The sequence below is a fragment of the Gopherus evgoodei genome, chromosome 2, assembly GCF_007399415.2.
Source record: "Gopherus evgoodei ecotype Sinaloan lineage chromosome 2, rGopEvg1_v1.p, whole genome shotgun sequence".
Lineage (NCBI taxonomy): Eukaryota > Metazoa > Chordata > Testudines > Testudinidae > Gopherus > Gopherus evgoodei.
This window is the reverse complement of record NC_044323.1, coordinates 297,476,842-297,500,073: the sequence shown is the minus strand read 5'-3', so window position 1 is coordinate 297,500,073 and position 23,232 is coordinate 297,476,842. Positions and strand designations below refer to the sequence as shown.

At 60.7% G+C, this 23,232-nt stretch overlaps 1 protein-coding gene across 1 annotated transcript in view; it reads right to left on the bottom strand.

The window, feature by feature from the left end:
* Nucleotides 1-23,232, bottom strand: part of LOC115647229 (5-oxoprolinase-like) — a 57,695-nt gene that overhangs the window by 2,937 nt on the left and 31,526 nt on the right. The window contains exons 20-24 of the mRNA XM_030554072.1: nucleotides 22,948-23,094; nucleotides 21,197-21,331; nucleotides 15,238-15,387; nucleotides 14,715-14,872; nucleotides 14,145-14,305 (exon numbers count right to left, since the gene is read on the bottom strand). Coding sequence (XP_030409932.1) covers nucleotides 14,145-14,305; nucleotides 14,715-14,872; nucleotides 15,238-15,387; nucleotides 21,197-21,331; nucleotides 22,948-23,094 — 751 coding nt within the window. The remainder of the gene's footprint in view (nucleotides 1-14,144; nucleotides 14,306-14,714; nucleotides 14,873-15,237; nucleotides 15,388-21,196; nucleotides 21,332-22,947; nucleotides 23,095-23,232) is intronic.

Genomic DNA, 23,232 nt, shown 5'->3' with positions numbered 1-23,232 from the left:
GACAGAGGGTAGGGGGTCAGAAGGGGGTCAGAGGGAGGGCAGATGGGGTGACAGAGGGTAGGGGGTTAGATGGGGGTCAGAGGGAGGACAGATGGGGTGACAGAGGGTAGGGGGTTAGACTCATAGACTCTAGGACTGGAAGGGACCTCGAGAGGTCATTGAGTCCAGTCCCCTGCCCTCATGGCAGGACCAAATACCGTCTAGACCATCCCTAATAGACATTTATCTAACCTACTCTTAAATATCTCCAGAGATGGAGATTCCACAACTTCCCTAGGCAATCTATTCCAGTGTTTAACTACCCTGACAGTTAGGAACTTTTTCCTAATGTCCAACCTAAATCTCCCTTGCTGCAGTTTAAGCCCATTGCTTCTTGTTCTATCATTGGAGGCTAAGGTGAACAAGTTTTCTCCCTCCTCCTGATGACACCCTTTTAGATACCTGAAAACTGCTATCATGTCCCCTCTCAGTCTTCTCTTTTCCAAACTAAACAAACCCAATTCCTTCAGCCTTCCTTCATAGGTCATGTTCTCAAGACCTTTAATCATTCTTGTTGCTCTTCTCTGGACCCTCTCCAATTTCTCCACATCTTTCTTGAAATGCGGTGCCCAGAACTGGACACAATACTCCAGTTGAGGCCTAACCAGCGCAGAGTAAACCGGAAGAATGACTTCTCGTGTCTTGTTTACAACACACCTGTTAATGCATCCCAGAATCACATTTGCTTTTTTTGCAACAGTATCACACTGTTGACTCATATTAAGCTTGTGGTCCACTATGACCCCTAGATCTCTTTCTGCCATACTCCCTCCTAGACAGTCTCTTCCCATTCTGTATGTGTGAAACTGATTGTTCCTTCCTAAGTGGAGCACTTTGCATTTGTCTTTACTGAACTTCATCCTGTTTACCTCAGACCATTTCCTGTTTACCTCAGACCATGTCCAGATAATTTTGAATTTTGACCCTGTCCTCCAAAGCAGTTGCAATCCCTCCCAGTTTGGTATTGTCCGCAAACTTAATAAGCGTACTTTCTATGCCAACATCTAAATCATTGATGAAGATATTGAACAGAACCGGTCCCAAAACAGATCCCTGCGGAACCCCACTTGTTATACTTTTCCAGCAGGATTGGGAGCCATTAACAACTACTCTCTGAGTACGGTTATCCAGCCAGTTATGCACCCACCTTATAGTAGCCCCATCTATATTGCACTTTCCTAGTTTATCTAGACGGGGGTCAGAGGGAGGGCAGATGGGGGGACAGAGGGTAAGGGGTCAGATGGGGGTCAAAGGGAGGGCAGATGGGGTGACAGAGGGTAGCTCAAGAGTAGAAAGATCTCATTGGTCAGGAAAATGTTTCTCAGGAGCAGATGACAGGGCTGGTCAGGCTGAAGCCCTAACGGAGGAAGGAAAGGGGAGATTTGTGATGGGTGATGGATTGGTGGCTAGTGCAGCTTATAAAAGGGAACCTGAAATGGGAAACTGTGATTTGCTGGAAGTAGCTCAGTGTGGTGAAAAAAGCAGCAGTGTATCTATAGGGAGCGGCAATGTGCCTGATTGGGCACATCCAGACTCTCCCTGGCAGCCTTGTGAGCTGATGGCTTCGTCTAGTCAGCAGTGTGGGAAGACAAGGATAGTGGAAGATGAGTGTCCCTATCCCTTACCTGTTTCCTGTGTGGAGAAATGTGACAGAGAAGGGAATGTGCCTGTGTCTGTCAGGGGTATTGACTTGCCTATGGAGGGAGCTACCTCGGTCTCCAAGCAGTTGTCTGTGAACAGCCCTGTGTGCTGGGACAAGGGAAGTGAAATCCCAAGCTGTGTGTCTGGTGAAGGAGAACGTGTCTCCAGCTTTTCTGTGTCTGTGGAGCAGACAGAAGGTGCCTTTCAGCCTGTGATGGTGGAGAATAGTGCAGGTGTCTCAGAGTTGGTTCTGGATTCAACTAAAGCCCAGGAAGGGAAGGTCCTAAGTTTGTGTCTGCTGGGTAGAATGGCCCTGTAACTAGGTTGCATCCAGTTAGTGTCCTAGTGAAATCCCAGAGATCAGACAATTCTGGTGCTTGTAGTTTGCCAGTTGCTAATGTGTGGTTGGAAAAGGGTGTAGCAGCTCTGTCTGATCAGGGTGATACCCTAGCCAGGGCATAAGGAGAGCATGAAGGTGATTTAATTGTGTTACCCACTGATAGTTGGGAAACTTGTAGCAAGAAGGAAGAGATTCCTGAACTAATTCATGGCCAAGTGAAAGAGAATGCCTCTAAACTTTTATCTAGTGCAGGCTTGCACAACATATGGCCGTGGCCCACAGACACTCACTGTGTGGCCTGTGGCTGTGAATCAAAGGGCTCTGGGCTCCCCGCAGCCACGGGGAGCCCAGAGCCCTTTAAAACCCAGCTGCAGCCAGAATTCAAAAGGCTCTGAGCTGCCCACAGCTGCGGGGAGCCCACAGCCCTTTAAATCCCAGCCACGGCTGGGATTCAAAAGGCTTTGAGCTACCCGCAGCGGTGGGGAGCCCAGAGCCCTTTAAATCTCAGCCACGGCCGGGATTCATAGGGCTCTGGGCTGCCTGCAGCCGTGGGGAGCCCAGAGCCCTTTAAATCCCAGCTGCCAGGGCCGGCTTTAGGCCAATTCAACCAATTCCCCTGAATCGCCCGCCCCTAAGAGGGCCCCACGCCCAAGCCCCAGTACGGTGTACCAGCAAGAGCCAGTGCACTGTACCGGGGTGGCCCAGCTTCCCAAGGGGGCAATTTAAAAGGCCTGGGGCTCCCAGCAGTGGCTGGAGCCCCAGGCCCTTTAAATTGCCACCAGAGCCCCACTGCTGGAGCCCTGGGGTAGGGCTGTGGGGCTCTGGGGGCTATTTAAAAAGTCCAGGGCTCCCGCCGCTTCTACCTCCCTGGCCCTTTAAATAGCCACCGGAGCCCCATCACTTCCCCAAGGTTCCCGTGGCTATTTAAAGGGTTGGGGCGGTAGAAGAAGGGGAGCCCCAGGCCCTTTAAATACCCCCAGAGCCCTGGGGTAGCGGGAGGCTCCAGGGGCTATTTAAAGGGCCAGGGCTCCAGCTGCCTCTGCCGCCCCAGTCCTTTAAATAGCCGCCGAAGCCACATCGCTTCCTCAGGGCTCCCTCCTCTATTTAAAGGGCTGGGGCGGTAGAAGCAGAGGAGCCCCAGGCTCTTTAAATAGCCCCCAGAGCCCCGGGGTAGCGAGGGGGTCTCCAGCTGCCTTTGCTGCCCCGGTCCTTTAAACAGCCCCCGGAGCCCTGCCACTTCCCCAGGGCTCCCACAGCTATTTACAGGGCTGGGGCAATGGAAGCAGGGGAACCCTGGGCCCTTTAAATAGCCCCTGAGCTCCGGGCTGCTGCTGCTACCCTGGTGGGGGAGGCAGGAGGAGGGGGCACTCACCATACAGGATGGGCCATACCCCCTGTACCTGCACCAGCTCCCCACAGCCAGCCCCTGCTGCACCCCCTGCCCGCACCAGCCCCGCACCTCCTGCCCTGCCTGCACCAGTTCCTGTATGCAGCCAGCCCTGCACCCACTGCCCGCAGCCAGCCCGTCTCCAGCCGGCCCCGCACCCACTGCCTTGTCTCCAGCCCGTCTCCAGCCCCCGTCTCCAGCCACCCCTGCACCCACTGCTCGCAGCCAGCCCGTCTCCAGCCGGCCCCGCACCCACTGCCTTGTCTGCAGCCCGTCTCCAGCCCCCGTCTCCAGCCAGCCCTGCACCCACTGCTCGCAGCCAGCCCGTCTCCAGCCGGCCCCGCACCCACTGCTCGCAGCCAGCCCGTCTCCAGCCGACCCCGCACCCACTGCCTTGTCTCCAGCCCGTCTCCAGCCCCCGTCTCCAGCCTGCCCCACACCTCCTGCCCTGCCTGCACCAGTTCCTGTCTGCAGCCAGCCCTACACCCACTGCCCGCAGCCAGCCCATCTCCAGCCGGCCCCGCACCCACTGCCTTGTCTCCAGCCCGTCTCCAGCCCCCATCTCCAGCCTGCCCCACACCTCCTGCCCTGCCTGCACCAGTTCCTGTCTGCAGCCAGCCCTACACCCACTGCCCGCAGCCAGCCCATCTCCAGCCGGCCCCGCACCCACTGCCTTGTCTCCAGCCCGTCTCCAGCCCCCATCTCCAGCCTGCCCCACACCTCCTGCCCTGCCTGCACCAGTTCCTGTCTGCAGCCAGCCCTACACCCACTGCCCGCAGCCAGCCCATCTCCAGCCGGCCCCGCACCCACTGCCTTGTCTCCAGCCCGTCTCCAGCCCCCATCTCCAGCCTGCCCCACACCTCCTGCCCTGCCTGCACCAGTTCCTGTCTGCAGCCAGCCCTGCACCCGCTGCCCACAGCCAGCCCGTCTCCAGCCGGCCCCACACCCACTGCCTTGTCTCCAGCCCGTCTCCAGCCCCCGTCTCCAGCCAGCCCTGCACCCACTGCTCGCAGCCAGCCCATCTCCAGCCGGCCCCGCACCCACTGCCTTGTCTCCAGCCCGTCTCCAGCTCCCGTCTCCAGCCTGCTCCACACCTCCTGCCCTGCCTGCACCAGTTCCTGTCTGCAGCCAGCCCTGCACCCACTGCCCGCAGCCAGCCCATCTCCAGCCGGCCCCGCACCCACTGCCTTGTCTGCAGCCCGTCTCCAGCCCCCGTCTCCAGCCGGCCCTGCACCCACTGCCTTGTCTCCAGCCCACCTCCAGCCAGCCCCACACCCACTGCTCGCAGCCAGCCCGTCTCCAGCCGACCCCGCACCCACTGCCTTCTCTGCAGCCCGTCTCCAGCTCCCGTCTCCAGCCTGCTCCACACCTCCTGCCCTGCCTGCACCAGTTCCTGTCTGCAGCCAGCCCTGCACCCACTGCCCGCAGCCAGCCCATCTCCAGCCGGCCCCGCACCCACTGCCTTGTCTCCAGCCCCCGTCTCCAGCCCCCGTCTCCAGCCGGCCCCGCACCCACTGCCTTGTCTCCAGCCCGTCTCCAGCCCCCGTCTCCAGCCTGCCCCACACCTCCTGCCCTGCCTGCACCAGTTCCTGTCTGCAGCCAGCCCTGCACCCACTGCCCGCAGCCAGCCCATCTCCAGCCGGCCCCGCACCCACTGCCTTGTCTGCAGCCCGTCTCCAGCCCCCGTCTCCAGCCGGCCCCGCACCCACTGCCTTGTCTCCAGCCCGTCTCCAGCCCCCGTCTCCAGCCTGCCCCACACCTCCTGCCCTGCCTGCACCAGTTCCTGTCTGCAGCCAGCCCTGCACCCACTGCCCGCAGCCAGCCCGTCTCCAGCCGGCCCCGCACCCACTGCCTTGTCTCCAGCCCGTCTCCAGCCCCCGTCTCCAGCCTGCCCCACACCTCCTGCCCTGCCTGCACCAGTTCCTGTCTGCAGCCAGCCCTGCACCCGCTGCCCGCAGCCATCCCGTCTCCAGCCTGCCCCACACCTCCTGCCCTTCCTGCTCCAGTTCCTGTCTGCAGCCAGCCCTGCACCCGCTGCCCACAGCCAGCCCGTCTCCAGCCGGTCCCACACCCACTGCCCTGTCTCCAGCCAGCCCCCGCCGCACTGCCTGCCCTTCCCGCACCAGCCCCACACCTCCTGCCCTGCCTGCACCAGTTCCTGTGTGCAGCCAGCCCGTCTCCAGCCCGTCTCCAGCCAGCCCTGCACCCCCTGCCCTGTCTCCAGCCAGCCCACGCAGCACCGCCTGCCCTTCCAGCACCAGCCCTGCACCCCCTGCCCTGTCACCAGCCAAACCCTGCTGCACCCCCCTGCCTGAAGCCAGCCAGTCCTGCACTCCTTTGTCTCCAGCCCTGCCAACCCATGCCACACCGCCCCTGTGGCTCTGCCTGAAGCCAGCCAGCCCATCCCACACACCGTCTCCAGCCTGCCCCACACCCCTTGCCCAGCCTGCAGCCAGACCCTACCTCCAGCCACCTCCCCCCCACCTCCAGCCAGCCCCACATGCACTGGTGCCCTGTAGTTCCCAGAGAAGTAACCCTGCACATCTGCTTCAATGAGGTGGGCAGGGAGCAGCTGGGACCCACACGTGCGCCCTAGCACACCCTCAGGGAGTGGCGGAGCTCATTTCTAGTTCAGACACATCTTTTTAAAAAAGAACTTTAGGTAGGGTTAACATACTTCTGTACTTTCCCGGACATGTCAGGCTTTTTGGATCTTAAATCGCCATCCAGGAGGAAAATATGGACGTATGGTAACCCTATTGGTACAAAAAATACATACTGTGGCAGAACTTTTTATAGGGAACCGGTTGCTAAGAAATGAAAGGCTTTTTTTTTTACATGTGTTGTTTGTTTTTTTTCAGTCATCCCCGCTGGGGCCCCGCCGAAAATGTTTGAATTGGGCCCCGCACTTCCTAAAGCCGGCCCTGCCAGCTGCGGACGGGATTCAAAGGCTTTGGGCTGCCCACAGCCGTGGGGAGCCCAGAGCCCTTTAAATCTCAGCCGTGGCCGGGATTCAAAGGGCTCTGAGATGCCTGCAGAGATTCTTGGCCGCGGCTGAGATTTAAAGGGCTCAGGGCTCCCCACCGCCATGGGCAGCCCAGAGCCCTTTGAATCCCGGCCGCGGCTCCAGCAGATGGGCTGGGGCTCGGATTTAAAGGGCTCGGGCTCCCCTCAGCAGCAGGAGCTCTGGGCCCTTTAAATCCCTGCCCCAGCCCCACAGAGCTCCGGGTTCCCGCAGCCCCTGGAGCCCCAGGTCCTTTAATTTGACCCTGAGGGCTCCCAGCCAGCTCTTCAGCTGGGAGCCCTTGGTTGACTTAAAATCAAGCATCACCTCCCCACCCCCAACCTTTCATTTTGGCCCACAGCTGTTTTGGTGGGGTGGCACTGGGGAAGGAGGGTTTTTTTCTGCAGGGCTGGGCGGTGCTGGGATGGGGTGTTTCCGCCAGGCTGGGAGGTCCTGGGGGGGTGGGTGTTTCCAGAGGGCCGGGGGGTTTCAGCCCTCAGCTGTTTTCTTTGTAGTAATGTGGCCCTCGCCGCTTTACGAGTTGTGCAGGCCTGATCTAGTGAGTCTATGAGTTTGCCTGAAAGGGGATTGTGTACGAATCCACCTGATGGGCCAAAGGTGATTCTGGATATAAGTGAGACCCAGAAAGAGTCTGTGGTTGCTCAGGAAAGTGTCCTTTACAGCAAGCCCTAAGTGAAGAAGGTAAGAGCAGAATTTCTGTGAGGGGGGAATTGCTGCTTTAAAAAGCTCCTGGGGAAAAGAATCCTCATGGTAACCTGTGCAAGCAGTTTACTGCAGCTGAAGGGTGTGAAAGTGATTAATCAAGGAAGTTTCAGTTCCTAACAGCCAGAAATTTTCTGTTGTGAATGAATCCACTGACTTTCCTTTTGAAAGATCCAGCATGGGGAGCTCTGACAAGGTCTCAGATGAAGTAGAAGCTGTTAAGAAAGTTGAGCAGCCCCATAACCAAGTGGCTGTGTGTGGCCAGCTTGTTGGGAAGACAATGGTGTTGGAACAGGAATGTCTCCATGATGATTCTGTAAGTGAGCAGCCTGTGCTTCAGGGTCCAAAGAAAGATTTGGATTTGTGTGGTATCTCTGTAAGACAGAGTCCAGCCTTGGAACTGGTAGCAGCTAAGAAGTTAAACGCTAGTGTCTGTGTTGATGCAAATTACCCGGCTGGCAGGGAGAAGAAAGACTTGCTAATAGCTGTTAGCACAGAGAGCCCACCCCATCAGCCAGTGAATTCTGTTAAGCAAGAGAAATCAGGGTTTGATCCTTCAGGACGAGGAAAAAGAAAACTTGATTTTGCAAAGGGAAGTCTTAGAATAACCTTAAAAGGCCCAAACCCCAGTGGTATTGAGCCAAAGGTGTGGCATGACAAACATGATTGTAGGTGGACACCTAAAATGAATTTGTTGTTATTGCAATGGTGATTTTTGCTATTACCAAGAACTGTAAGAATGTACAATGCGCCTATCTTCTGTGAGGAGGTATGCTAAGTGCTGCATTAGGGGGGCTGTGTTGGTGAGTATCTCAGTGTCTGTTGCAGGGGACAGTTTGTCAGTTGGACGTGTGCTTGATTGTTTGATTGTTTGTTTAAAAAGTGTGAATTGGGAGGGCTTTGTGCCAGGTGGGCCCTGAGTGGGCTTGACTGCTATAAAAATGCAGTCAGCAGTGAACCAGCTGAGCGGTGAACAGCAGAGGCTTGTGGAGAGCCCACTGAGGCTTTCATCTCGTGGGCTTCTATGAGTTGCTGCAGCAGCTGAGGAAGCTCTTAGAAGGAAGAAATTATGGAAGGTGAGCATTCAGCTGTTGTGACCTGCAGAGGTTGTGCCATGTTTGTCTTTCTTCCACAGGACAGAAGCGACTCTGTCTGTACAAAGTGCAAGCTGGTCTCCATATTGGAAGAGAAGGTTCGAGGTCTGGAGCAACAAGTATCAACCCTGCGTTGCATACGAAAAAATGAAGATTTCCTGGACAGACGTCAGGATATGCTTCTACGGGCACAACGTCCAGAAGAATCGGTGCAGAGGGGAGAGAGGGACAGTGAAGAAATTTGGCAGCATGTGACTTCCAGAAGAAGAAAGAGGAGCATCCATGTACCAGCAATGCAGACACAGGTGAGTACTGTTTTCATGTTCTCTCCACAGTACTAATATAAAGAGTGGACTAGATGATGCATCCGAGGGAAGGAGCAGAAGGAGACTCCACCGATTGGAGGGCACGAGACACGCTGTCCTAGGGATGGGGGGGGTTCCATGACCACCGCTCCCAAGAGAAGGCGGCGGGTGGTGGCGGTCAGGGACTCCCTCCTCAAGGGAACTGAATCATCTATCTGCCGCCCCAACCAGGAAAACACAGAAGTCTGTTGCTTGCCAGGAGTTAGGATTCACGATGTGACGGAGAGGCTGCCGAGGCTCATCAAGCCCTCAGATCGCTGCCCCTTCCTGCTTCTCCATGTGGGCACCAATGATACTGCCAAGAATGACCTTGAGCGGATCACTGCAGACTATGTGGCTCTGGGAAGAAGGATAAAGGAGTTTGACATGTATCTGAGGAAGTGGGTATTCACCCACGAAAGCTCATGCTCCAAAACGTCTGTTAGTCTATAAGGTGCCACAGGATTCTTTGCTGCTTTTAAAGGAGTTTGAGGCACAAGTGGTGTTCTCGTCCATCCTCCCTGTGCAGGGGAAAGGCCTGGGTAGAGACTGTCGAATCGTGGAAGTCAACGAATGGCTACGCAGGTGGTGTCGGAGAGAAGGCTTTGGATTCTTCGGCCATGGGATGGTGTTCCAAGGAGGAGGAGTGCTAGGCAGAGACGGGCTCCACCTAACGAAGAGAGGGAAGAGCATCTTCACAAGCAGGCTGGCTAACCTAGTGAGGAGGGCTTTAAACTAGGTTCACAGGGGGAAAGAGACCAAAGCCCTGAGGGAAGTGGGGAAATGGGATACCAGGAGGAAGCACGAGCAAGAAGGGAGACTCCTGTCTCAGACTGAGAAAGCGGGACAATCAGCGAGTTATCTTAAGGGCCTATACACAAATGCAAGAAGCATGGGAAACAAGCAGGGAGAACTGGAAGTCCTGGCACAGTAGAGGAACTATGGTGTGATTGGAACAGAGACTTGGTGGGATAACTCACATGACTGGAGCACTGTCATGGATGGATATAAACTGTTCAGGAAGGACAGGCAGGGCAGAAAAGGTGGGGGAGTTGCACTGTATGTAAGAGAGCAGTATGACTGCTCAGAGCTCCGGTATGAAACTGCAGAAAAACCTGAGAGTCTCTGGATTAAGTTTAGAAGTGTGAGCAACAAAGGTGATGTGGTGGTGGGAGTCTGCTATAGACCAGGGGGATGAGGCTTTCTTCTGGCAACTAACAGAAGTTACTAGATCACAGTTCTCTGGTTCTCATGGGAGACTTCAAATCACCGATACCTGCTGGGAGAGCAATACAGCAGTGCACAGACAATCCAGGAAGATTTCGGAAAGTGCAGGGGACAATCTCCTGGTCCAAGTGTTGGAGGAACTAACCAGGGGCAGAGCTCTTCTTGACCTGCTGCTCACAAACAAAGAGTTAGTAGGGGAAGCAAAAGTGGATGACAACCTAGGCAGCATTGACCATGAGATGGTCGAGTTCAGGATCCTGACACAAGGAAGAAAGGAGAGCAGCAGAATAAAGACCCCGTACTTCAGAAAAGCAGACTGACTCCCTCAGGGAACTGATGGGCAGGATCCCCTGGGAAAATAACATGAGGGGGAAAGGAGTCCAGGAGAGCTGGCTGTATTTTAAAGAATCCTTATTGAGGCTGCAGGAACAAACCATCCCAATGTGTTGGAAGAATAGTAAATATGGCAGGAGACCAGCTTGGCTTAACAGTGAAATCCTTGCTGATCTTAAACGCAAAAAAGAAGCTTACAAGAAGTGGAAGATTGGACAAATGACCAGGGAGGAGTATAAAAATATTGCTCAGGCATGCAGGAGTGAAATCAGGAAGGCCAAATCACCCTTGGAGTTGCAGCTAGCAAGAGATGTTAAGAGTAACAAGAAGGGTTTCTTCAGGTATGTCAGCAACAAGAAGAAAGTCAAGGAAAGTGTGGGCCCCTTACTGAATGAGGGAGGCAACCTAGTGACAGAGGATGTGGAAAAAGCTAATGTACTCAATGATTTTTTTGCCTCTGTCTTCACAGACAAGATCAGCTCCCAGACTGCTGCACTGGGCAGCACAGCATGGGGAGGGAGTGACCAGCCCTCTGTGGAGAAAGAAGTGATTCGGGACTATTTAGAAAAGCTGGATGAGCACAAGTCCATGGGGCTGGATGCGCTGCATCTGAGGGGGCTAAAGGAGTTGGCGGATGTGATTGCAGAGCCATTGGCCGTTATCTTTGAAAACTCATGGCGATCGGGGGAGGTCCCGGATGACTGGAAAAAGGCTAATGTAGTGCCCATCTTTAAAAAAGGGAAGGAGGAGGATCCGGGGAACTACAGGCCAGTCAGCCTCATCTCAGTCCCTGGAAAAATCACGGAGCAGGTCCTCAGGGAATCAATTCTGAAGTACTTAGAGGAGAGGAAAGTGATCAGGAACAGTCAGCATGGATTCACCAAGGGCCAGTCATGCCTGACTAACCTAATTGCCTTCTATGAGGAGATAACTGGCTCTGTGGATGAGGGGAAAGCAGTGGATGTGTTATTCCTTGACTTTAGCAAAGCTTTTGATACGGTCTCCCACAGTATTCTGGCCAGCAAGTTAAAGAAGTATGGGCTGGACAATTGGACTATAAGGTGGATAGAAACCTGGCTACATCGTCGGTCTCAACGGGTAGTGATCAACAATTCCATGTCTAGTTGGCAGCTGGTATCAAGTGGAGTGCCCCAAGGGTTGGTCCTGGGGCCGGTTTTGTTCAATATCTTCATTAATGATCTAGAGGATGGCGTAGACTGCACCCTCAGCAAGTTTGCAGATGACACTAAACTGGGAGGAGTGGTAGATATGCTGGAGGGTAGGGATAGGATACAGAGGGACTGAGATAAATTAGAGGATTGGGCCAAAAGAAATCTGATGAGGTTCAAGAAGGACAAGTGCGAAGTCCTGCACTTAGGACGGAAGAATCCCATTCACTGCTACAGACTAGGGACGGAGTGGCTAGGCAGCAGTTCTGTAGAAAAGGACCAAGGGGTTACAGTGGATGAGAAGCTGGATGTGAGTCAGCAGTGTGCCCTTGTTGCCAGGAAGGCTAATGGCATTTTGGGCTATATAAGTAGGGGCTTTGCCAGCAGACCGAGGGACGTGATCATTCCCCTCTATTCAACATGGTAAGGCCTCATCTGGAGTACTGTGTCCAGTTTTGGGCCCCACCCTACAAGAAGGATGTGGAAAAATTGGAAAGAGTCCAGCGGAGGGCAACAAAAATGATTAGGGGGCTGGAGCACATAACTTACGAGGAGAGGCTGAGGGAACTGGGATTGTTTAGTCTGCAGAAGAGAAGAATGAGGGGGGATTTGATAGCTGCTTTCAACTACCTGAAAGAGGGTTCCAAAGAGGATGGATCTAGACTGTTCTCAGTGGTACCCAATGACAGAACAAGGAGCAATGGTCTCAAATTGCAGTGGAGGAGGTTTAGGTTGGATATTAGGAAACACTATTTCACTCAGAGTGGTGAAGCACTGGAATGGGTTCCCTAGGGAGGTGGTGGAATCTCCTTCCTTAGAGGTTTTTAAGGTCAGGCTTGACAAAGCCCTGGCTGGGATGATTTAGATGGTCAGTGGTCCCCAATGTGGTGCATTGATGTGCGTCGCCTAGTGCCCCTAGTGCCCAGCAGGGGAGAGGAGCTGTGGCCCCTCGCCTGCCGGGGACAGAGAACTCCAGGGCTGCGGACACCGGTGCTCTCTGTCCCCAGCAGGCGCGGGGCTGCAGCTTCTCTCCCCTGCCATGCTGTTGGGGACCACTGGTACAGTACTCTATTATGCCTTAAAGGGAAGCCAACCTATGATCACATTATATGCGATTTCGCATTATGGCAGGGCGCGTTATTGCAAGGTTTGACAGTATCTACATTGACTTGATGTTAAGTGGGTTCCAAACATTTGCCAGAGCTTGTATGGATAAAGTAGCTCTGTTCTGTAGCTCTTGGCAATATCACGTGAAACATACAGGAATCCTGCTGCAAGAGCAGATCCAACCAACCATTGTTCTAACCAAATTTTACCTTGAGTTTGTAAAGAGATTCCATCATGTTATTGAACATGACTGTGATAAACCATTTCTGTTACACACTGTTATGGCTTCTAACCCAACACTAGCTGTAGTGAGACAGAACCCAGGATGGGGGGCTCTTGGGATGCAGTCAGCGATGTCTGTGTCATCCCTTCCTGCATCAATTCTGCATTGGGGGTGTGATGTTATTGATATAATCTGGGACCATATAGAACATGGTTGCAACCAAGGTCCTGTAGTGACATCAAATCTTATGTAAAGGGGGTCATATAAGGTGTCTAAGACCAGGTTATGGGTTGCTGGTTATGATTATGCTGTCTGTATGTCTGTATCATTATGTAGTTGAAGTCATGAGTATTGGCTCTATCCTGTCTGTATTTCAAACTTGTGCTGTGCTTCTGGGTGACACCCCAGATGAGTTGGTGTTAGCTCTGCCTAGCCTGCTTGATGACCCATTAAGGACCATCAGCTACACGATTGACCCGTTGAGAGAAGGCAGATACGCCTTGTAACTCAGCAGGGTGTGCAGGGACTGGCCCATGTGACTGCAAACTCCATTTTGCTGTAATTTTCCACAGTAAGAACAAAGAGGTTCTTACACCTGGAAAAGCCTATAAAAGGCTGATGCCTCATCTCCATCTTGTCCTCAGTCCTGCTTCTTATCTCTGGAGGAACTTTGTTCAGAGCTTCAGTTTGTAGCAAAGGACTGATGACCCATCCCAGTGGGGGATGTTCCAGAGACTTGATTTGAACCTGCAGTTTATTCCATCACTGCTACAAGCCTGAACTAAGAACTTTGCCATTACTGTATGGAATTGATTCCATTTAACCAATTCTAGCTCATCTCTACCTTTTACCTTTAGATTTTAGATTCTAAAGGATTGGCAACAGCATGATTTGTGGGTAATATCTGATGTGTATATTGACCTGGCTCCGGGGCTTGGTCCTTCGGGATCGAGAGAACCTTTTTCTTTTACTGGGGTGTTGGTTTTCATAACCATTCATCCCCAGGACGGGTGGCACTGGTGGTGATATTGGGAGACTGGAGTGTCTAAGGGAATTGCTTGTGTGACTTGTGGTTAGCCAGTGGGGTGAGACCAAAGTCCTTTTTGTTTGGCTGGTTTGGTTTGCCTTAGAGGTGAAAAAAACCCAGTCTTGGGCTGTAAGTGCCCTGTTTGAGCAATTGGTCCTGAATTGGCACTCTCAGTTGGGTCCCGCCAGAACCGCATCATCACAGGGTTAAACAGGGGGTCAGAGGGAGGGTAGATGGGGTGACAGAGGGTCGGGGATCAGACAGAGGGTCAGAGGGAGGGCAGATGGGGTGACAGAGGGTAGGGGTTAGACGGGGGTCAGAGGGAGGATAGATGGGGTGACAGAGGGTAGGGGGTTAGATGGGGAGTCAGAGGGAGGATCAAATGGGGGCAGATGGGGCTACCACGAAGATCTGGGCAGTGAGAGTGCAGGGATGGGGAGGGGCTGGGGGGCTGGGACACAGGGCTGGACCATGGCGGGTGCTCACCATGCAGGCCGTAGGGGCGGAAGGCCCGGCGCTCGCTCAGCACCGACAGCACCACCTCCTCGCGGAACAGCAGCTCGCGGATCACCCCGTCCCCGCCCCGGAACCGCCCACTGCCCCCGCTGCCCCAGCACAGCTCGAAGCAGCGCAGGATCACTGGGTACCTGGGGGGGAAGGGAGCGTCACTGGGTAAATGGGTGACCCCCCCCCCCACTGGCAGGGCACCCTCCATCCCTTCCCACTGCACACACTGCCACTGCCCGAGCAGAGACAGGGAGACCCTGGGACCCACAGCTGGCTCAGCACCCCCCGCCAGAGGTTACAGGGACTGAGGACAGTAAACCCCAAGGGCCCACTGGCGTGGTGGGGGCCCCTAAAGAGCTGGGGTTACCCCAAAGGTCTTGGGAGTCCTGGCTGCTGCCACTCCCACACCAAGGGACCTCCCACTCCATCCAGCACCCCGCTAGGCCCTTCTCCCAGGCTCCCTGCCCCATGTCCCCCAAGGAGGCTGGCCCTAGGCAAGAGCCCTGCAAAGATGGGGTGCTCCCCGTGGGGCCCCAGAGCCACGCCTACCGTTTCTCCAGGATCTCGGGGTCAGTGATGCGGGTGTTGGTCATGTGGGTGTGCACCCCGCTGCGGCCGTGCCAGTGGGGCCCAGCCCCCGCGCCACCTGCCACTGTCTCGTAGTAGCCAATGTCCTCGTTCCCAAATGTGACGTTGTTCATGCAGCCCTGGAGCAAGGGGATGAGAGCCGCAGGGAGAGCCGGCCCCGGGGACCCCCCGACGGGAGAGCCGGCCCCAGACCCCACGACGGGAGAGCAAACTCACCCTGTGCCAGGCAGCCCCCTGCCGTGGGGTCCCGGACCTGAGGAGATTCACTCCCAGCCCCATGCCAGGCCGTGGCCCAGCCCCAGCCAGCGCAGTTGAGGGGGCACAGTCCCACCCCAAGGGGTGCCCAGCCCCAGCCTGCAGGATGCCTCCAGCAGCCTGGGCCCGTTCAGCAGGGAACTCCCCTAGGCTGGGCCCAGCTCCACGGCCGCCCCTCCCAGCCCCGCACAGGGCGTGCGGCCCCCCAGACACACGCCCCCGGTCTCACCTGGGAGGCAGCGCAGACTCCGAAGGCCCTAAAGATCACGTCCACCAGCCTCTGCGAGGTCAGCACATTGCCCCCCACCACGGCAGCCTCCGGGGACGGGTCCAGGATGGAGCCCTTGGGAATGAGAACCTGCACAGGGGCCAGGCAGCCCTGCCGTGGAGGAGAGGGCATCAGGCTGCCCAAGCACCCCCACCCCTCTGTCCTCTGCCATGCCAGGGCTGAACCCACTGCTCCAGGTCAGAGCACAGTCACAGGGGGCACAGAGCGGGTCAACATCTCCCAGCACCCTGCACAGCCCCAGCCCCACCCAGAGACCTCAGCTCCCAGTGCCCTGCGCCAGCCCCAGTCCCACCCAGAGACCTCAGCTCCCAGTGCCCTGCGCCAGCCCCAGTCCCACCCAGAAACCTCAGCCCTCAGCGCCCTGCGCCAGCCCCAGTCCCACCCAGAGACCTCAGCCCTCAGCACCCTGCGCCAGCCCCAGCCCCACCCAGAGACCTCAGCCCTCAGCACCCTGCGCCAGCCCCAGCCCCAGCCCCACCCAGAGACCTCAGCCCTCAGCGCCCTGCGCCAGCCCCAGCCCCACAAAGAGACCTCAGCCCCCAGCGCCCTGCGCCAGCCCCAGCCCCACCCAGAGACCTCAGCCCTCAGCGCCCTGCGCCAGCCCCAGTCCCTCCCAGAGACCTCAGCCCTCAGCGCCCTGCGCCAGCCCCAGCCCCACCCAGAGACCTCAGCCCTCAGCACCCGGCGCCAGCCCCAGCCCCACCCAGAGACCTCAGCCCCCAGCACCCTGCGCCAGCCCCAGCCCCACCCAGAGACCTCAGCCCTCAGCGCCCTGCGCCAGCCCCAGTCCCACCCAGAGACCTCAGCCCTCAGCGCCCTGCGCCAGCCCCAGCCCCACCCAGAGACCTCAGCCCTCAGCGCCCTGCGCCAGCCCCAGTCCCACCCAGAGACCTCAGCCCTCAGCGCCCTGCGCCAGCCCCAGCCCCACCCAGAGACCTCAGCCCTCAGTGCCCTGCGCCAGCCCCAGCCCCACCCAGAGACCTCAGCTCCCAGCACCCTGCGCCAGCCCCAGTCCCACCCAGAGACCTCAGCCCCCAGCACCCTGCGCCAGCCCCAGTCCCACCCAGAGACCTCAGCCCTCAGCGCCCTGCGCCAGCCCCAGTCCCACCCAGAGACCTCAGCCCTCAGCGCCCTGCGCCAGCCCCAGTCCCTCCCAGAGACCTCAGCCCTCAGCGCCCTGCGCCAGCCCCAGTCCCACCCAGAGACCTCAGCCCTCAGTGCCCTGCGCCAGCCCCAGTCCCTCCCAGAGACCTCAGCCCTCAGCGCCCTGCGCCAGCCCCAGCCCCACCCAGAGACCTCAGCCCTCAGCGCCCTGCGCCAGCCCCAGTCCCTCCCAGAGACCTCAGCTCCCAGCACCCTATGACAGCCCCAGCCCCACCCAGAGACCTCAGCCCTCAGCACCCTGCGCCAGCCCCAGCCCCACCCAGAGACCTCAGCCCTCAGCGCCTTGCGCCAGCCACAGTCCCTCCCAGAGACCTCAGCCCCCAGCGCCCTGCGCCAGCCCCAGTCCCACCAAGAGACCTCAGCCCCCAGTGCCCTGCGCCAGCCCCAGCCCCACCCAGAGACCTCAGCCCCCAGCACCCTGCGCCAGCCCCAGTCCCACCCAGAGACCTCAGCTCTCAGTGCCCTGCGCCAGCCCCAGTCCCACCCAGAGACCTCAGCCCTCAGCGCCCTGCGCCAGCCCCAGTCCCACCCAGAGACCTCAGCTCTCAGTGCCCTGCGCCAGCCCCAGTCCCACCTAGAGACCTCAGCCCCCAGTGCCCTGCGCCAGCCCCAGCCCCACCCAGAGACCTCAGCCCTCAGTGCCCTGCGCCAGCCCCAGCCCCAGCCCCACCCAGAGACCTCAGCTCCCAGGACCCTGCGCCAGCCCCAGCCCCTCCCAGAGACCTCAGCTCCCAGCGCCCTGCGCCAGCCCCACCCAGAGACCTCAGCCCTCAGTGCCCTGCGCCAGCCCCAGCCCCACCCAGAGACCTCAGCTCCCAGTGCCCTGCGCCAGCCCCAGTCCCACCTAGAGACCTCAGCTCCCAGTGCCCTGCGCCAGCCCCAGTCCCACCTAGAGACCTCAGCTCCCAGCACCCTATGCCAGCCCCAGCCCCACCCAGAGACCTCAGCTCCCAGGACCCTGCGCCAGCCCCAGCCCCACCCAGAGACCTCAGCTCCCAGCACCCTGCGCCAGCCCCAGCCCCACCCAGAGACCTCAGCTCCCAGCACCCTGCGCCAGCCCCACCCAGAGACCTCAGCCCTCAGTGCCCTGCGCCAGCCCCATCCCCACCCAGAGACCTCAGCTCCCAGCACCCTGCGCCGGCCCCAGCCCCACCTAGAGACCTCAGCTCCCAGCACCCTGTGCCAGCCCCAGCCCCACCCAGAGACCTCAGCCCTCAGTGCCCTGCGCCAGCCCCAGCCCCACCTAGAGACCTCAGCTCCCTGCACCCTGTGCCAGCCCCAGTCCCACCCAGAGACCTCAGCTCCCAGTGCCCTGCGCCAGCCCCAGTCCCACCTAGAGACCTCAGCCCTCAGCACCCTGCGCCAGCCCCAGCCCCAGCCCCACCCAGAGACCTCAGCCCTCAGCGCCCTGCGCCAGCCCCAGCCCCACAAAGAGACCTCAGCCCCCAGCGCCCTGCGCCAGCCCCAGCCCCACCCAGAGACCTCAGCCCTCAGCGCCCTGCGCCAGCCCCAGTCCCTCCCAGAGACCTCAGCCCTCAGCGCCCTGCGCCAGCCCCAGCCCCACCCAGAGACCTCAGCCCTCAGCACCCGGCGCCAGCCCCAGCCCCACCCAGAGACCTCAGCCCTCAGCACCCGGCGCCAGCCCCAGTCCCACCCAGAGACCTCAGCCCTCAGTGCCCTGTGCCAGCCCCAGCCCCAGCCCCACCCAGAGACCTCAGCCCTCAGCGCCCTGCGCCAGCCCCAGCCCCACCCAGAGACCTCAGCCCTCAGCGCCCTGCGCCAGCCCCAGTCCCACCCAGAGACCTCAGCCCTCAGCGCCCTGCGCCAGCCCCAGTCCCACCCAGAGACCTCAGCCCCCAGCACCCTGCGCCAGCCCCAGCCCCACCCAGAGACCTCAGCCTCAGCGCCCTGCGCCAGCCCAGTCCCACCCAGAGACCTCAGCCCTCAGCGCCCTGCGCCAGCCCCAGCCCCACCCAGAGACCTCAGCCCTCAGCGCCCTGCGCCAGCCCCAGTCCCACCCAGAGACCTCAGCCCTCAGCGCCCTGCGCCAGCCCCAGCCCCACCCAGAGACCTCAGCCCTCAGTGCCCTGCGCCAGCCCCAGCCCCACCAGAGACCTCAGCTCCCAGCACCCTGCGCCAGCCCCAGTCCCACCCAGAGACCTCAGCCCCCAGCACCCTGCGCCAGCCCCAGTCCCACCCAGAGACCTCAGCCCTCAGCGCCCTGCGCCAGCCCCAGTCCCACCCAGAGACCTCAGCCCTCAGCGCCCTGCGCCAGCCCAGTCCCTCCCAGAGACCTCAGCCCTCAGCGCCCTGCGCCAGCCCCAGTCCCACCCAGAGACCTCAGCCCTCAGTGCCCTGCGCCAGCCCCAGTCCCTCCCAGAGACCTCAGCCCTCAGCGCCCTGCGCCAGCCCCAGCCCCACCCAGAGACCTCAGCCCTCAGCGCCCTGCGCCAGCCCCAGTCCCTCCCAGAGACCTCAGCTCCCAGCACCCTATGACAGCCCCAGCCCCACCCAGAGACCTCAGCCCTCAGCACCCTGCGCCAGCCCCAGCCCCACCCAGAGACCTCAGCCCTCAGCGCCTTGCGCCAGCCACAGTCCCTCCCAGAGACCTCAGCCCCCAGCGCCCTGCGCCAGCCCCAGTCCCACCTAGAGACCTCAGCCCCCAGTGCCCTGCGCCAGCCCCAGCCCCACCCAGAGACCTCAGCCCCCAGCACCCTGCGCCAGCCCCAGTCCCACCCAGAGACCTCAGCTCTCAGTGCCCTGCGCCAGCCCCAGTCCCACCCAGAGACCTCAGCCCTCAGCGCCCTGCGCCAGCCCCAGCCCCACCCAGAGACCTCAGCCCTCAGTGCCCTGCGCCAGCCCCAGCCCCAGCCCCACCCAGAGACCTCAGCTCCCAGGACCCTGCGCCAGCCCCAGCCCCTCCCAGAGACCTCAGCTCCCAGCGCCCTGCGCCAGCCCCACCCAGAGACCTCAGCCCTCAGTGCCCTGCGCCAGCCCCAGCCCCACCCAGAGACCTCAGCTCCCAGTGCCCTGCGCCAGCCCCAGTCCCACCTAGAGACCTCAGCTCCCAGTGCCCTGCGCCAGCCCCAGTCCCACCTAGAGACCTCAGCTCCCAGCACCCTATGCCAGCCCCAGCCCCACCCAGAGACCTCAGCTCCCAGGACCCTGCGCCAGCCCCAGCCCCACCCAGAGACCTCAGCTCCCAGCACCCTGCGCCAGCCCCAGCCCCACCCAGAGACCTCAGCTCCCAGCACCCTGCGCCAGCCCCACCCAGAGACCTCAGCCCTCAGTGCCCTGCGCCAGCCCCATCCCCACCCAGAGACCTCAGCTCCCAGCACCCTGCGCCGGCCCCAGCCCCACCTAGAGACCTCAGCTCCCAGCACCCTGTGCCAGCCCCAGCCCCACCCAGAGACCTCAGCCCTCAGTGCCCTGCGCCAGCCCCAGCCCCACCTAGAGACCTCAGCTCCCTGCACCCTGTGCCAGCCCCAGTCCCACCCAGAGACCTCAGCTCCCAGTGCCCTGCGCCAGCCCCAGTCCCACCTAGAGACCTCAGCCCTCAGTGCCCTGCGCCAGCCCCAGCCCCATCCAGAGACCTCAGCCCTCAGCGCCCTGCGCCAGCCCCAGTCCCACCCAGAGACCTCAGCCCTCAGTGCCCTGTGCCAGCCCCAGCCCCATCCAGAGACCTCAGCTCCCAGCACCCTGCACCAGCCCCAGCCCCACCCAGAGACATCAGCCCTCAGCGACCTGCGCCAGCCCCAGCCCCACCAGAGACCTCAGCCCTCAGCGCCCTGCGCCAGCCCCACCGAGAGACCTCAGCTCCCAGTGCCCTGCGCCAGCCCCAGTCCCACCCAGAGACCTCAGCTCCCAGTGCCCTGCGCCAGCCCCAGTCCCACCTAGAGACCTCAGCTCCCAGCACCCTATGCCAGCCCCAGCCCCACCTAGAGACCTCAGCTCCCAGTGCCCTGCGCCAGCCCCAGCCCCACCCAGAGACCTCAGCTCCCAGCACCCTGCGCCAGCCCCAGCCCCACCTAGAGACCTCAGCTCTCAGCGCCCTGCGCCAGCCCCAGCCCCACCCAGAGACCTCAGCCCTCAGTGCCCTGCGCCAGCCCCAGCCCCAGCCCCACCCAGAGACCTCAGCCCTCAGCGCCCTGCGCCAGCCCCAGTCCCACCCAGAGACCTCAGCTCCCAGCACCCTGTGCCAGCCCCAGCCCCACCCAGAGACCTCAGCTCCCAGCACCCTGTGCCAGCCCCAGCCCCACCCAGAGACCTCAGCCCCCTGTGCTTTGTGCCATCCCCGGTGCCACCCAGAGACCTCAGCCCCCAGCTTTGCTGTACCCCGGCCTGCAGCACCCCATCTCGGCTCAAGGAGGAGCAGTGTATGCGGGGACCTGTGGACGGCTGCGCTCTGCTGCGTGTCATGCCCCTGGGATCCCTGGCATGGGGGCACACTCTGGGAGGAGATGTCCTGGCTCCCCCCTGCTCTCAGGCACATGCCCCCCAACACCCACCATTCTGCCCTGCATACCCCTCTCCCCCCTGGCCTGGGGCCTCACCCCTGAGACAAGCCCGGGGGCAGTCACTGGCTGCTGCGTGCTAGGAGTTTGCTGGGTCTCAGCTCAGTTTGCAGTGGGCAGGTTCCCCCCCCAACACTAACTGTCCTGTTCCTAGCGTGGACCAAAGGGAGAGCAGGCTGGGGGGAGCCGAACTCCCCCCACCCCCCAGTGCGGGGCCCCACCTGGTTGAGCGGGATGTCCTGGCCCACCATGCAGCGCAGGCAGTAGATCAGTGCCGAGAGGGTGATGGCCCGGGGGGCGTTGCAGTTCCCATGCACCTCGGGGCCAGAGCCAGAGAAATCAAACACGGCACTGCCCTGCGGAGAGCCGGGTCAGAACAGGGCTCTGCCCCCACCCCGATAGGGGTTAGCCCAGCCGCCCGGCCCCTTCACCCCAGCCTGGATCAGCCCAGCACCCACCTCCCCCCCGATAGGGGTCAGCCCAGCCGCCCGGCCCCTTCACCCCAGCCTGGATCAGCCCAGCACCCACCTCCCCCCCGATAGGGGTCAGCCCAGGTGCCCGGCCCCCCTTCCCCCAGCCTGGATCAGCCCAGCACCCACCTCCCCCCCGATAGGGGTCAGCCCAGGTGCCCGGCCCCCCTTCCCCCAGCCTGGATCAGCCCAGCACCCACCTCCCCCCCATAGGGGTTAGCCCAGCCGCCCGGCCCCCTTCACCCCAGCCTGGATCAGCCCAGCACCCACCTCCCCCCCGATAGGGGTCAGCCCAGGCGCCCGGCCCCCCTTCACCCCAGCCTGGATCAGCCCAGCACCCACCTCCCCCCCGATAGGGGTCAGCCCAGCCGCCTGGCCCCCCTTCCCCCAGCCTGGATCAGCCCAGCACCCACCTCCCCCCCGATAGGGGTTAGCCCAGCCACCCGGCCCCCTTCACCCCAGCCTGGATCAGCCCAGCACCCACCTCCCCCCCGATAGGGGTTAGCCCAGCCGCCCGGCCCCCTTCACCCCAGCCTGGATCAGCCCAGCACCCACCTCCCCCCCGACAGGGGTCAGCCCAGGCGCCTGGCCCCCCTTCCCCCAGCCTGGATCAGCCCAGCACCCACCTCCCCCCCATAGGGGTTAGCCCAGCCACCCGGCCCCCTTCACCCCAGCCTGGATCAGCCCAGCACCCACCTCCCCCCCGATAGGGGTTAGCCCAGCCGCCCGGCCCCCTTCACCCCAGCCTGGATCAGCCCAGCACCCACCTCCCCCCCGATAGGGGTCAGCCCAGGCACCCAGCCCCCCTTCACCCCAGCCTGGATCAGCCCAGCACCCACCTCCCCCCCGATAGGGGTCAGCCCAGGCGCCTGGCCCCCCTTCACCCCAGCCTGGATCAGCCCAGCACCCACCTCCCCCCCGACAGGGGTCAGCCCAGGCGCCTGGCCCCCCTTCACCCCAGCCTGGATCAGCCCACACCCACCTCCCCCCAGAGTGGGGTCAGCCCAGGCACCCGGCCCCCCTTCACCCCAGCCTGGATCAGCCCAGCACCCACCTCCCCCCAGAGAGGGGTCAGCCCAGCCGCCTGGCCCCCCTTCCCCCAGCCTGGATCAGCCCAGCACCCACCTCCTCCACCTGGCCCCCCTTCATTCCAGCCCTTCCCCCCTAGCCCAGAGGTCAGCCCAGCAACCCGGCCCCTCTTTGCCCCCATCCTGGGTCAGCCCTGCACCCACCTCCCCCATCAGAGTTGCCCCAATATCCTAGCTCCTCCCCCACAGATTCACCCCAAGTCACCCTCAGCCCCTTCCTTGCTCACCCATCAGATGGGAGGTTACCTCTGCCCCTGGGTCACCCACCTTTGGGTTAACTCTCCTCCTGCCAGCTAGCTCCCCCCAGCTCTCTCATGCTCCTGCTACCCCCCTCATTCCTCCCCCTACAGATCCCCCTCCCTCACAAGAGCTCCTGACATCAGCCCCGACCCCCAGCAGAAAGGCTTGGCTCACCTCTTGTGGGTCAACCTCCACCTTCAGCCGGATGGGGGAGCCGTCGTCCATGTGGTCCTGCGCCTGCACCACCATGGGGTGCATCGCTGCCCCCCAGCGAGCGGCGAATCCCTTCAGCATGTCCCGCACTGCCACCTCCGCGTTGGCCTGTGGGGCAGAGCGGGGCAGTGAGGGGGGCGGGGCGCGGCTGGGAGCAAGATGTGGGGAGCAGGGGAGCCCAGGGGTCCCGCTGCTTTGCGCACAGATCAGGGCAAACAGCCCCAGGAACTCAGGCCAGGCCCCACC